The sequence below is a fragment of the Babylonia areolata genome, chromosome 8, assembly GCF_041734735.1.
Source record: "Babylonia areolata isolate BAREFJ2019XMU chromosome 8, ASM4173473v1, whole genome shotgun sequence".
In the NCBI taxonomy this organism is placed as follows: domain Eukaryota; kingdom Metazoa; phylum Mollusca; class Gastropoda; order Neogastropoda; family Buccinidae; genus Babylonia; species Babylonia areolata.
In genome coordinates this window covers 4,962,134-4,975,133 of record NC_134883.1, presented here as the reverse complement: position 1 = coordinate 4,975,133, position 13,000 = coordinate 4,962,134, and the positions used below count along the sequence as shown (strand labels likewise).

At 40.0% G+C, this 13,000-nt stretch overlaps 1 protein-coding gene across 1 annotated transcript in view; it reads right to left on the bottom strand.

Annotated features, from left to right (window-relative positions):
• LOC143284475 (ectopic P granules protein 5 homolog) overlaps positions 1-12,263 on the bottom strand; it is a 65,671-nt gene extending 53,408 nt beyond the window's left edge. Inside the window, exons 1-10 of the mRNA XM_076591146.1 lie at positions 12,203-12,263; positions 8,403-9,398; positions 7,653-7,790; positions 6,610-6,777; positions 5,218-5,378; positions 4,385-4,467; positions 3,788-3,927; positions 3,087-3,292; positions 2,286-2,385; positions 1,268-1,388 (exon numbers count right to left, since the gene is read on the bottom strand). Coding sequence (XP_076447261.1) covers positions 1,268-1,388; positions 2,286-2,385; positions 3,087-3,292; positions 3,788-3,927; positions 4,385-4,467; positions 5,218-5,378; positions 6,610-6,777; positions 7,653-7,790; positions 8,403-9,398; positions 12,203-12,262 — 2,173 coding nt within the window. The 5' untranslated portion in view covers position 12,263. The remainder of the gene's footprint in view (positions 1-1,267; positions 1,389-2,285; positions 2,386-3,086; positions 3,293-3,787; positions 3,928-4,384; positions 4,468-5,217; positions 5,379-6,609; positions 6,778-7,652; positions 7,791-8,402; positions 9,399-12,202) is intronic.
• Between the last annotated feature and the right edge of the window lie 737 nt (positions 12,264-13,000).

Below are 13,000 nucleotides of genomic sequence, written 5' to 3'. Positions count from 1 at the left end.
AGTGAACACTGCCTACAATGCACTATGATGAACATCATAGTGAACACTGTCTACAATGCAACATGATGAACATCATAGTGAACACTGTCTACAATGCAACATGATGAACATCATAGTGAACACTGCCTACAATGCAACATGATGAACATCATAGTGAACACTGTCTACAATGCAACATGATGAACATCGCTGTAAACACTGCCTACAATGCAACATGATGAACATCATAGTGAACACTGCCTACAATGCAACATGATGAACATCATAGTGAACACTGTCTACAATGCAACATGATGAACATCATAGTGAACACTGTCTACAATGCAACATGATGAACATCATAGTGAACACTGTCTACAATGCAACATGATGAACATCGCTGTAAACACTGCCTACAATGCAACATGATGAACATCATAGTGAACACTGCCTACAATGCACTATGATGAACATCATAGTGAACACTGCCTACAATGCAACATGATGAACATCATAGTGAACACTGCCTACAATGCAATATGATGAACATCGCTGTAAACACTGCTTGCAATACAACATGATGCAGGGGAGGAGGGAGCCTGCCCCATCTTTTGCATTGTTTCAAAGCATCACCCTCACATCGCTCATTTGGAATCCCCTTCAATACACAACCACCAAATTTTTTAACTCCAGGTGTGATCAATATACTTGTGTATGCGTGTGTGTGATTGAAACCAGACTGAATAACACAGGAAATGAATGATAAGCGCCTAAAAGCACCTGCCAGTTGGCTCATTTCCTGTGTTATTCAGTCTGGTTTCAATCACACGCACGCATACACAAGTATATCAATCACACCTGGTGTTGAAAAAATTGGCGGACTGATGGCTGCCATTGGGTGCTCATCATACATTTCCTGTGTCATTCAAAGGAAATTTTCTATCTAAAATTACATTTAAATAACATACTTACCGTGACCCAACTAGTGCAGACTCCGGCAGGGGTCTGACATTCCTGTCCTGTGCAAACTACTATCCGCCTATGCGGAGAAAACGAAAACTACGGCCGATAACCTCCCGGAAGTAGGTAACCTCCCCTTTGTCCCGCTGGCTAGCTGACTCTGGCAGGGGTCTGACATTCCTGTCCTGTGCAAACTACTATCCGCCTATGCAGAGAAAATGAAAGTACTATGGCCGATAACCTCCCGGAAGTAGGTAACGTCCCCTTTGTCCCCCTATTTCAGGCACACAAACATACACAGTCAGACAGTATATTAGTAAGGCCTCACCACTGTCATCCACAGGGGCCTGCAGGAGGTGTGTGAAGATGGCCTGCAGGGGCAGCTGCTGCAGAATGCCCACCATATCGTTCTCATGCAGGTACAGCCAGGCCTGGGAGGGGTCCTCGTCCTGAGGGACACATGTCACTGTTTGTATGTATAAAACACATAACCAGATAGAAAGACAGACAGCAGAAGTGCTGTTGTACTTTGTCCTGTGTTTGTGTGTGTGTGTGTGTTAGTGTGTGTGTGTGTGTGTGAGAGAGTGAGTGAGAGTGTGTGTGTGTGTCTGCATCTGTGTGTGTGTGTGTGTGTGTGTGTGTGTGTGTGTGTTGTTTGAGGCAGAGAGACAGACAGGTAGATGGAGAACCAGAACTCTGTGCTGTGTGTGTGTGTGCTGGTCTTAAGCTTCACGTCCTAGTTTCCCCCGTTTTCCCAGTAATAAAATGAACATGTTCATGCCAGTTATACAATCAAGTAACTACTGTTTATTTCATAATTAAATATTCATCACACGCACACACATAAAATCAAATCAAATCTATACATCATCATCATATTATAATTGACATCACCTAAGACAGAGGAAAGACACACATTTACACAGGCATTCACTATGGCTGAGCGGACCGGGCAAGACGGGTCATCTTTTCACTGTCAACCGCGTGAAATTTGGCCAAGCTGAGCAAACCGATAGGCCTAGTTTGCAACAGTTTGACATGGTACAGTATATGACACCAAACTTTTTTTAATCAAGGTTGAAGATGTTTAACTCATTCAGCCCTGCGCCCAACCATCAAAATTCATTTCATTAAAATTTGTACATGAACCACAGGCAAAGGGAACTAACTTCTACAGAATTTCCAGCTGTGTCCCAACATGCCAATTTGGAGGAAAAACCAGCCAATTTCAGCATACTTTCTTCGTTTTTTTCTGCATCAGCACAGCAGGGGAACCTGCCAAGGCTGTAAATTCCCTGGGGTTGAATGGGTTAAGTCTACAGTTAGCATGACAACAGTTTCTGTACCTCTTCCCCATCAGAGTCTACCAGCGTCCATGCCTGCTCCATCTGAAGGCTCTGTTCCGTCACATTGAGTTTCATCTGACACATGAACTCCTCTCTTGCCCTGAAACATCAGTAAATAATGTTGTAGATAAACACTGACATCAACTAAACTCCTCTCTTGCCCTGAAACGTCAGTAAATAATGTAGATAAACAGTGACATCAACTAAACTTCTCTCTTGCCCTGAAACATCAGTAAATAATGGTGCAGATAAACAGAAACATCAACTACCTCAGTAAATAATGTTGCAGGTAAACAGAGACATCAGCTTAACTCCTCACTTGCCCTGAAACATCAGTTAATAATGTTGCAGATAAACAGAAGACATAAACTCTTTACCTCAAACCTCAAAATATCATAAAAATCTTAAAAGGGTTCTCAGAGTGCTCTTTTCCACTGCAAATGCCCAAGAGAGATATTCAAAATGAGCGTGCATTATACATGTGTATGCATCATACTTCAAATATCACTTAATGACAGGAAATGCCATCTCAAATAATGCACTTAACACCTCTCTTTTTTTTTTCCACGCCAGCATGAATGTGTTCTCCATCAGACAGACAGAAGAAGGGGGAAAATTCTTCAACACAGATTTGTTTTAAATGGAACAGTGATTCTTTTCATTCCCCAAACACACACACATACACACAACATAACCACTCTTAACCCCTCACATCACACAAATACCAAACAAGCTTGCACTCCTGAACACACCCACACCCTCCCTCAGAGAAAACCAGCCACAGACTGAACAGAAACCAACTTGACAGGCAGCAGAATAGTGGCCAGACAGGTGACGGCATGGTCCAGCACAGGACTGCCCAGCGTGGTCTGCAGGGCTAGAGAGGCCGGCTCCGGAATCTGGATGTAGCCACAGGCCCACTGCCCCACACCTGCCGGCGCTCGCAGCACGTGGTTCAGCAGGAACAGGTGGTCCCTGTAACTGGCCAGCCTCAGCAGGGCTGCTACCTGTTACATTCGAGAGCATGGGAAAGGAGCATATTTTGATTAACAGTAATCATTGTCTACCTATTTCTTTTATACACAGATACATTCAATATTCTGAATATTTTTTTTTTTCCAATTTCTCTCTCTCTCTCTTTTTTCCCATTCATAATCATAATCTGATTTCCCCCCCCCCCCCCCCCCCCAAATTTGTCTTCTTTTTTTTCTTTTTCTTTTTTTTTTAGGTGGGAAGGAGCAATCACTGAGAAAGCCACATTATTAACGACTAGAAATGGGAAGTCACTGTTGCCATTAGGTACTGAACAAATTACATGGTGACAGAAAGGCTGACAGAGACAGCTGAAGGGAGGGTGGAAAGCAGATAAAAATAAATGTAACACACATTTCAAACTTTTCAAAATATAAAACCATCAGCAAAATTCCCCCACTTTAATGCAATACAAAAGGAAAACAGTGCATATGTTTTCACCAAGCAAACAAACGACAACTGACACTCACAAGCCTGTCTGTCCACTTGCGAATGTTCTCAATGAACTCTTTGTCTTTGGTAGGTTTACGATGGAAGCCAAACAGAACAGATACACACTCCCTGAGCTTCTCCACCTGTGGTAGCTGGTCCTCTTGAGTATAATCTGTAGCTGTAACACAAACCTTTAATATAAACGTTAACATTTCTGGACATCAAGCGTAACATTTCTGGACATCAATCTGCCTGTAATTTGGAAATGATGAAACTTTTTTTTTTTTTTTTTTAATGATATGCCAGTTTTCTGTTCTGCTGTTTGATTTTTCATTGCACTAAACTTGTTTGAAAATTTAAACATATAACAAAATCCTGAAGCACATAACCAAGACTGCAGACATTTGTGAGATACACACAAGTTCTGTCCAAGAACAACACAAACAAATCTGAACAGGTATATCCAGGAACTGTCAATACTTCTTGTGCAAAGACAACACATTAAGACAGACAGCTTGTTGTTTTTATTACATGAAGGATAATCAGCAACTTCCAGTATCTATGAGCTGTTTAATGTTTACTACCAACTGTGCATCATATCGCCTGTCCATATTTTTAACAGCCAAAAGACGTACCCGTGACAGGTGCACTCTTCGGCATGTCTCTCAGAAGTTGACTACTTGAAAACAGGAGGTGAAGGTAGGACTCCACTTGCAGTCTGAAAGGATTAAAAAACATGATCATGATCACTGTCAATCATGTAATCATGATTATGTTATCAAAAAACCCCACAAAAAACAATGTTGGTGATAGCAATCAAGTTCTAACACATCAAACACTTCAAAACTTAATTTCAATGTGCTGCGCACTTGGTTTTGTTGTTTTCAAATATCAGGAAAAGCTGTGGTTTCTACAGAGCCCAAATAAACAAAGTTTTCAACAGCTCAACCGAGTTAATTAATGAGCTTAACCATCCATATTATCTATGGGAGTGTGATCATGTAAAACTGTTTTGGACAGAGTTTGAAAAAAATTGTAACAAATCAAAACTGATGAATGTTTCTCACATAGTTTATTGACAGCCAATTTCTTTGTATACAAATGTAGAATTAATAAAGTTAACTATAAAGCCAATATTACAAGCATTCTTAAAAGACCTCAAACAGGCATATGAAGTGGACAATCATGCTTTAAAAATCACCATGGAACGAAACAAATCTGAGGAAAAATAGGCACAATATACATGCCTGGTACACGAGCTTTTCAATATCATCATGGGAATCAATATGTTCGTAAATATGTATTGTTCTGCCTACCTTGATGTGAAATTGTCCATATTCAGAGCATCATTATGTGTTAACTTCCTATTGCACACTGTATATTGATTTTGTGTCTGTAAACCTTTGTCTGAATAAAAATGATGAAAAAACAAAAACAAGAAAACCCTAACAAGTCATGCTCCACTTGCCTGGACATCTGTGAAGAGTAGGCAAACAGTGCAAGATCCCCTTGCATCTCACTGCGAATGGACTGCAGTGTGGATTTCAGACTGGACAAGGCATCTGTGTTCAGTTCACACTGTTCCACGGTGTGCGTTTTGCTGACTCTACTTCCGTCTGCACAGTGCCCCTGTGGCAAAAAGGAAATTTTCTATCTAAAATTACGTTTAAATAACATACTTACCGTGACCTACTAGTGCAGACTCCGGCAGGGGTCTGACATTCCTGTCCTGTGCAAACTACTATCCACCTATGCGGAGAAAATGAAAGTAGCTACGGCTGATAACCTCCCGGAAGTAGGTAACCTCCCCTTTGCCCCCATGACTAGCACCCTCTTTTTCAGGCAGTCATCATGACTCCTGTTCCTGTGCTCTTCATACGGCTAAGTTTTTTTTCACATTTTCTGTCTGTCTGTCGATTCTCTGGCGTTCTTCTTTTTTGTCAAATTATGTCTCCAACCAGGTCACATAATTATATAGCTTGATTGAGCGATCGTGCTAAAATTAAGGCATGATCGCAATCGATTCGCTGACACTCTGGGCCCACTACTCCTGGCCCTCTCAACAACGCCAACCCGCCGCCTCCTCCACTTTCTCCGTTCCCTTCGGTCGACTCCAGACCTCCACCACCTCCTACACCTCCTCTGGTGACTTCTACAGGTTTGTTGTCCCACACTCAGGTCAGTGCTGCCATTAATGTCATTTTTATCGATCCGCGAATGCACTCGACGCGATCTGCGTTTTCTCAGCCCTGCCAGTCGGCAGTGCACGAGTCAACCTCTCCTCTTACATTCTGACATATTCTGATTTTGTCTAAATATAATATCACATATCAACTGAAGACCTGTACCACATGCAAACTGTAAGACAATGCCTATTCTGTTGGAAGTGTACACTGATACATGACACTACTTGATGCTTGCTGTTACGGTCATAAAAATGGCAATGCAAAAGAAAGAATTAGAAATCATTGGTGAAGTAAACTTAATACAGCTCAAAAGTAGAAAAATGAAAGCAAATTATCTTACTTTAGTTCCCATATGAGGCCACTTCCTATCTAAAACTCTGGAAGTTCGGCAACCATCAGGGAAATTAACCCTATGGGTACATATGTGACATCAAACATTCCCAGTTCCTTTCCAAAATTATTTTGACAAATCAATCAAATAGTTTTGTATTGTCTCTGCATCTTTATGTGACAGTCTGGATTTTTTGAAGTATGAAGAAAACACTGCCCATAAAATCCATGTCTTAAAATTGCTTTAAGGAAACTGAACTGAAAGCTCATTGCAAATGTATCAAAACACAAGTCTAAATGTGTGAAAATCAGAAACAAAAAATGCATCAAAAAGACTTCTTTACCTCGACAGGGATGTTTCGTTCATGGACCACCCACATCTCCGTCAGTATCTGCTCATAGTTTTGTCTGAGCAGCTTCAGGTCCTCCTCCACACTCAACAGGTTCTTCCTTGAGCGGAAGTAGTTCATCACTATCTCGTGGAACTCATGGGAAGTCTTTTTCTCCTCTCTCTGTCAATACAGTCAGTGAGGACAAGACATGCTCATCATCATCACCATCATAATGGGCATTAGCATGGGTTCCATAATCTTCCCCCTAATTTCTAACTTCCAAGGACAAATTTTCACACACACACACACACACACACACACACACACACACACACACAGAGTGTAAGAACCATCCACACTGATTAAGAAGCATCAAATTTATTTCAGCTGCAGGCTGCAAAGAATAAACTGAAATACTTAAGTCTTTGAAGAATACAAGTGAAGATGTTTCATTTAGCCCGGGCAATCCTGTGTTGGTGTTTCTATACTGAAAGAGGTGAAGGGGTATGTGGCAAGAGTGTGGTTGAAGGGTGAGGAGAAAAGATCATTCCAAACACTGGCAACACAAGCCAAGTAAGCCATAAGGTAAAAAAAAAAAATAAATAAAATAATAAAATGTAAAGCCAAAGCTCTGTTTGAATAGGTCATAACACACATTTTAACTTAATATCATTCTCAGATCTCACACTGAATATGATTTGTGTGACAATAACTTTGAACATCAGCTGCTTACTAATGTCTCCAATATTCTAACTTTTACTAATTTTGATTTTGCTTTCTCTTCCACAAGGAAATTAAAACAAATATATGAAAGAAGGTAAAAAGCACAACAATGAAGTTGTTATGAACAGAAGCAAGCCAAAATTTTCAATATCCTGAATGTTAGGACAGATCAAATCAACTGCTTGCTACTGTTGCCATTATTTGTATATGACTGCAATGGAGTTCATGACATTGATTGATTGAATATAACTTTTCTGTCAAAAAAATACCTAAGTACATATAGGTAATATTTTTCTGAGACAAGAACAAATATTTCCTCTCAGACTACTAACCTGCACAAACTCATCCACAAACTTCTCATTGTTCTGCAGCTCAGGGTTGTAGTAAAGCTGCTGCAGCTGTTCAACAGTCATGGGCTGAAACTTGCTTTCCACCGGTGATTCCAGCAGTGGTACTTTGGGGTACAGAGACTGTACAATTCACACACACACACACACACACACACACACACATACACACACACACATCAGAGTCAATATCCTACACAGTAATATCATATCATAAATCAAAAGTTGAGGTATCTTTTGAATTAAGACCAGCTGTGGTCTCATTATTATTTCAACACAAATCCTAAAGCTTGAATTAAGGCCAGCTGTGGTCTTGTTATTATTTTAACACAAATCCTAAAGCTTATTTATAAACAAATCTTTTTCATTTTAAAAACTTTTATAGACAAGATGACACAATACAAAAATTCCTTTTTTTCTAAAGTTTCTCTTACAGATTTATTTCATAAAATTCTTGATTGTTTTACATCCAAAAACATGGCGCATAAACCAAAGTACTGGGTACCCATGTTCATTGCCTTGTTTCCTTGATTATGGTATATCTACCTATTTACCCATTCCAAACATCCTTCTCTTTCATTTTCTTTTCATTCCAGTTATATACTGTACAATGTTGTTGTTGGTGTTTTCTTTAACTGTTTTATCACAATTTTCTTTTCTTCTTTTTGTTTTTGTTTCTGGCGTTAGAGTTTCCCACAAAGCAAACATTAAATGAATAAATACATCAATACATACAGATTCAGTTTGTGAAGTCCTCTCCGTCGCCCCACTCTTCACCTCTGTTGACGTCGTCACGCAGGCAGGGGGTGCTGTGGGTGGTGCCAGTGGTTCCAGGGGAGCTGTGGCCTGAGGGGCAAGAGGTGGGGGGACTGGAGCAGGAGCAGTCAGTTCACCCAGAAACTCTGGTCGACTCTTCGAGGATTCCAGAGATGAGGGTGGAGCTGATGCACCTGTCACTGTGGAGGAAGCTGTGTCAGGAACTTCTGAGACAGCCGGTGACGATGACGCTTGCTCACCTACTGTAGCCACAGAATTTGACATGCCCTGCTCTTTGCCATCATCCAAAATGTGAACATCAGCAACCATGTCTGATTCTGCTGCTCCTCTTTGCCATATTTCACATGGGGGAGTTACATTTTCTTCCACACTCTCCTCCAGATGTAGAAGATCTGCAGTGGGTACAGATTTCACCTCAGGCTCGGCATTCAAAGCATTATTGTCAGTTTCTGTCTCCAGCATGTCCTGTGAACTGGCTGGTTCTCCTTGAGATAATTCACATGTGTGAGTCAGGTTTTCATTCACACTCTCCTCCAGATGTAGGTCTGCAGTGGGTACGGATTTCACCTCAGCCTCCGTATTCAAAGCATCCTGGTCAGTTTCTGCTGCTGGCGTGTCCTGTGAACTGGCTGGTTCTCCACCTGACTGCACACCAGCTGCTGCTTTATCGTCTTGCAAGTCCAGATGTTCCTCCAGTTGAGACGCCAGGCCTGCTAAGTCTGGACAGCTGATATCCTCCCCGCTATCCATTTCCAGATCCCCTGCATGGAGACTGTCACTTGCTTCAGGTCCTGAAGCACTCTCCCTATGACAGGATTTTTCTGGTAACACTGAGCACATCTGCAGAGCAGTGTCCTCACTATGTGCAGCATCTTCATCCTGAGCTTCTGGAGCTGCGACTGGGACTGTTTCTTGGGCATCGGCAGCTTCTTTTTTAACTTTGTTTTTCTTGGGCTGAAAAACATCAAGTAACATCAGAAACAGTAGGCTGACGTTTCATGACTCTTTAAAACATAAGAAAAGACCATAATCTGTAGCCTTTACCTCCAAGAGTCTGTTCCAGAAATTCTTATCTGCAATTAACCCATTCATTGATTCAACCCCAGGGAGTTTAAGCTCCTGCAGGCTTTCCTGTGATATTAACGTGGAAAAACACAGAAAATATACTGAAATCAACCAGTTTTTCCTCCAAATTGTCATGTGTAGACACAGCCAGAAATACTACAGAAGTTAGTTCCTTTGCTTGCAGTATATGTATACAAACTGTAACAATGTGGAAACTATTTTACTGAAACAAATGTTTACACCCAGGCAATGCATGGATGCAGAGACAGCCAAGGTAACTTTGTACCTAGGAGTGAAAGTGAAAAATCATGCCTTTGTGAAAGAAACTGATTTGATGTGGAACAACAATAAAGTCTTATAACAGAGTAGGTTAAAGAATAGTAATAAAAACACCTAAGCATTTTCTAAATTTTACCGAACAAAAACAATGCATGGCAAGTCAGAAGAAAGGTTATCTCTGGGCAGTGCTGAAAATAACATCTACTACCATTAAAAGGCAACATGTGTGCATGTGTGTGTGTATGGCTTTTCGTTTGTGTGCGTGTGAGCGTGTGTGTGAGCGTGTGTGTGTGTGTGTGTGTGTGTGTGTGTGTGTGTGTGTGTGTGTGTGTTACTCATGTGCATACTATTATTGAATAGCATTATATGCTCGTAAAAGTGGAAAAATCAGATGTTGTGTCTGATGTTTTGTCGCACTTTTTTTTTTCCAATCCCACTTTAAGACTTTTACATTTTAGATTTGTATTCAAATAGAAGAAGATATAACTCAAATTGTGGGAGTGGGGGTGTTTGAACACAAACACGTATAAACACACAGATATAAACATACATTCAAGCATACACATCAATACTTATTAGTTAAGTGGAGAACAGCAGACAGTTTGACTTAGCAAAACAATCACCCAAAAACCTGATAATTAAATGACCCACTGAACTTTAGACAGGTTAGTCAACCAGCCCTTGCTTTTAATTTCCAGGACGAACTCAGAACATTAAAAAAAAAAAAAAAGATAAGATTTCTTGGATGACAGATTGCAGAAATGTGATAAAAATTCAGAAATGCCATGTGCATTAAAAATCGAATAACAAACATGTGCAAAATCCTTCTGCAACGAGGGTGCTCAGTTTCGACTATTTCAAATCAATGCTGCCTATTATCAATATTTTGAACTTGGTGGGTGCTAAAAATGTTTCCCGAACCCAAAAGAACAATCTATTAAACTTTAAAGTCTTGAAAGCTTTAACAGCACTAAGAATGAGGGAGGTGGTGAGGATTACATTTGGCATGCACTTGGTTGACAAACACCAACCAGAATTCCTATAATGTTTTAAAAAGCATCCGTGTTTAACTAACATAATGTCAGCAGCATTTGTAATACTGGGGGCAATGCATCTTGTCTGTCCTGCACACACTCAAGATCACTTCTAACTAAATTGTCAAATCTAGTCACCTGTCAAGTGAAACAGACCTTTTTTTTTTCAAAACTTTTTCATGATCATACATTTCTAGTTGGAATGTTTTGTTATGAAATTCTCTTTCTTGTCGATTGTAGATCTTTGCTGAACAAAACAAAGTGCTGTTTTTCTTTCACAAAGTCTGTGCTTATGAAGTGTTGTCTGGCGAAAACACTGAACAGTGAACTAAATTTCATCCCTTTTAGTCTGCATTAGACTTGGTTTGGCTTCCACCTCAAAATGATTGTCTCAGACAACAAGCTTAGTCCAGACATTTCCATTACAGCCTTCCCCATGAACTGAACACCAGAGTGCTATCAGTGTTGGACCAGAGGTGGTGACAGAGGTCTGCCTATTCCAGCTGACCACACTACGGGGGGAAAGAACTTTCTGAATTTTCATTCTGTTGTTTTTGTTGTTGACATTGTTCATAAATTTTGAGTTTGATCTTGACGGCAGACTGAAACGGCTAAAGCACTGATGATAAAGCATGACATCATGTAGTAAAGTTTTCTTCATGCTGAAAGCAGAAAAATTATTATTATAATTCTGTACAAACCAGTCCACGGAAAAGCAGTATCAAAGAACTAGAGACCCTCACTTTTTTCAAAGGATCCTGAAATTATCAAGCAGGTCATACAATAGCTTCAGTTTTAGGCACCTGGTTTTGAGTTAAACACAACTTTGAATTCAGCAGAACAGGAAGTTTGAAGTTACGTTGCATTTGCAGGCTATTTTGTAAAAACAATATTTATGAATTAATAGTGTTTCAAAATGACGCAAAAAATCTTTTTGCAACAAAACACTAAGTTCTAGCATTAAAGCAGGTAACTGTAAAGTAGTCCAATGCCAACCAAATTTTTGATACATTGCCGTTTTTCAAACAAAGAAGTTAACCCCAAACCCATAAATCTTGATAGAAACGAGAGTAAAACACGAAGGGAAAATTACTATTACAAATGAGCAACTTATCTGTCTTAAAATGCATTGTGTCATAACGTTCAGAAAAGTAATAAATATCATGATGTATGGCGCAGGTAACTCATCGAAGTATACGTCTATCTGGCAATCACAATCAATATTGAGATCACATGTTACTCAACTCCAGATTGCGACTGAAAATTATTCAAACGATTCGCCGATTTTAGAATCTGGCGTACACAGTCAATATGCAGGATCGTCTACATCCAATTTTTATTTCTATAATACAAAATACCATGTCAGTAAACAGTTTCAACCTTTGATTTGGCTGCTTTTGGTCTTTCTCTCACAGCTTCCGCCATTGTTGTTTTGATCATGTGATGTTGTCGAACGTTCACTGTGGAAGAAGAAGCGTCATTGGCTATTTCTGAAACCTTGGGTTCTGCGATGGCGTACAGGTACCAAAACTCCCGCGATTCCAAGCATGTTACTTTGATGTCGGCCTAAATCAACGAAATAAAAATGTTTCAGACAGTTTCAGTTTCATTAGCTCAAGGAGGCGTCACTGCTTTCAGACAAAATCCATATTCGCTACACCACATCTGCCAAGCAGATGCCTGACCAGCGGCGTAGCCCAACGCGCTTAGTCAGGCCTTGAGAAAAAAAAAAGAAGAAAACTGAAGAGGTGAATAAATAATAGATAAGTGTACATAAATAAGTAAATAAATACATAAATAGATAAATAAATAAATAATATTTATAATATGAAAAAGGTAGTAATAATAATAATAATAACAATAATAATAATTGTAATAAATAAATAAATAAGACAACAATGATGATAAATAAGCAAATAAGTGTAAAACATGAAGACACACATTCACACATACACCCACACATGCATAACAGATACGCACCAAACATGCAGTTTCACAGATATGAAAGCACAGTCAAATACACATAAACGTACATGAGCCCCAACACACACACACACACACACACACATTACCCTTACCTCCCCTACCCCCCTCCTCCACACACTCATTTCTAGGCTACGTATCGCAGCTTCCACGGCACACACACACACACACACACACACACACACACACACACAC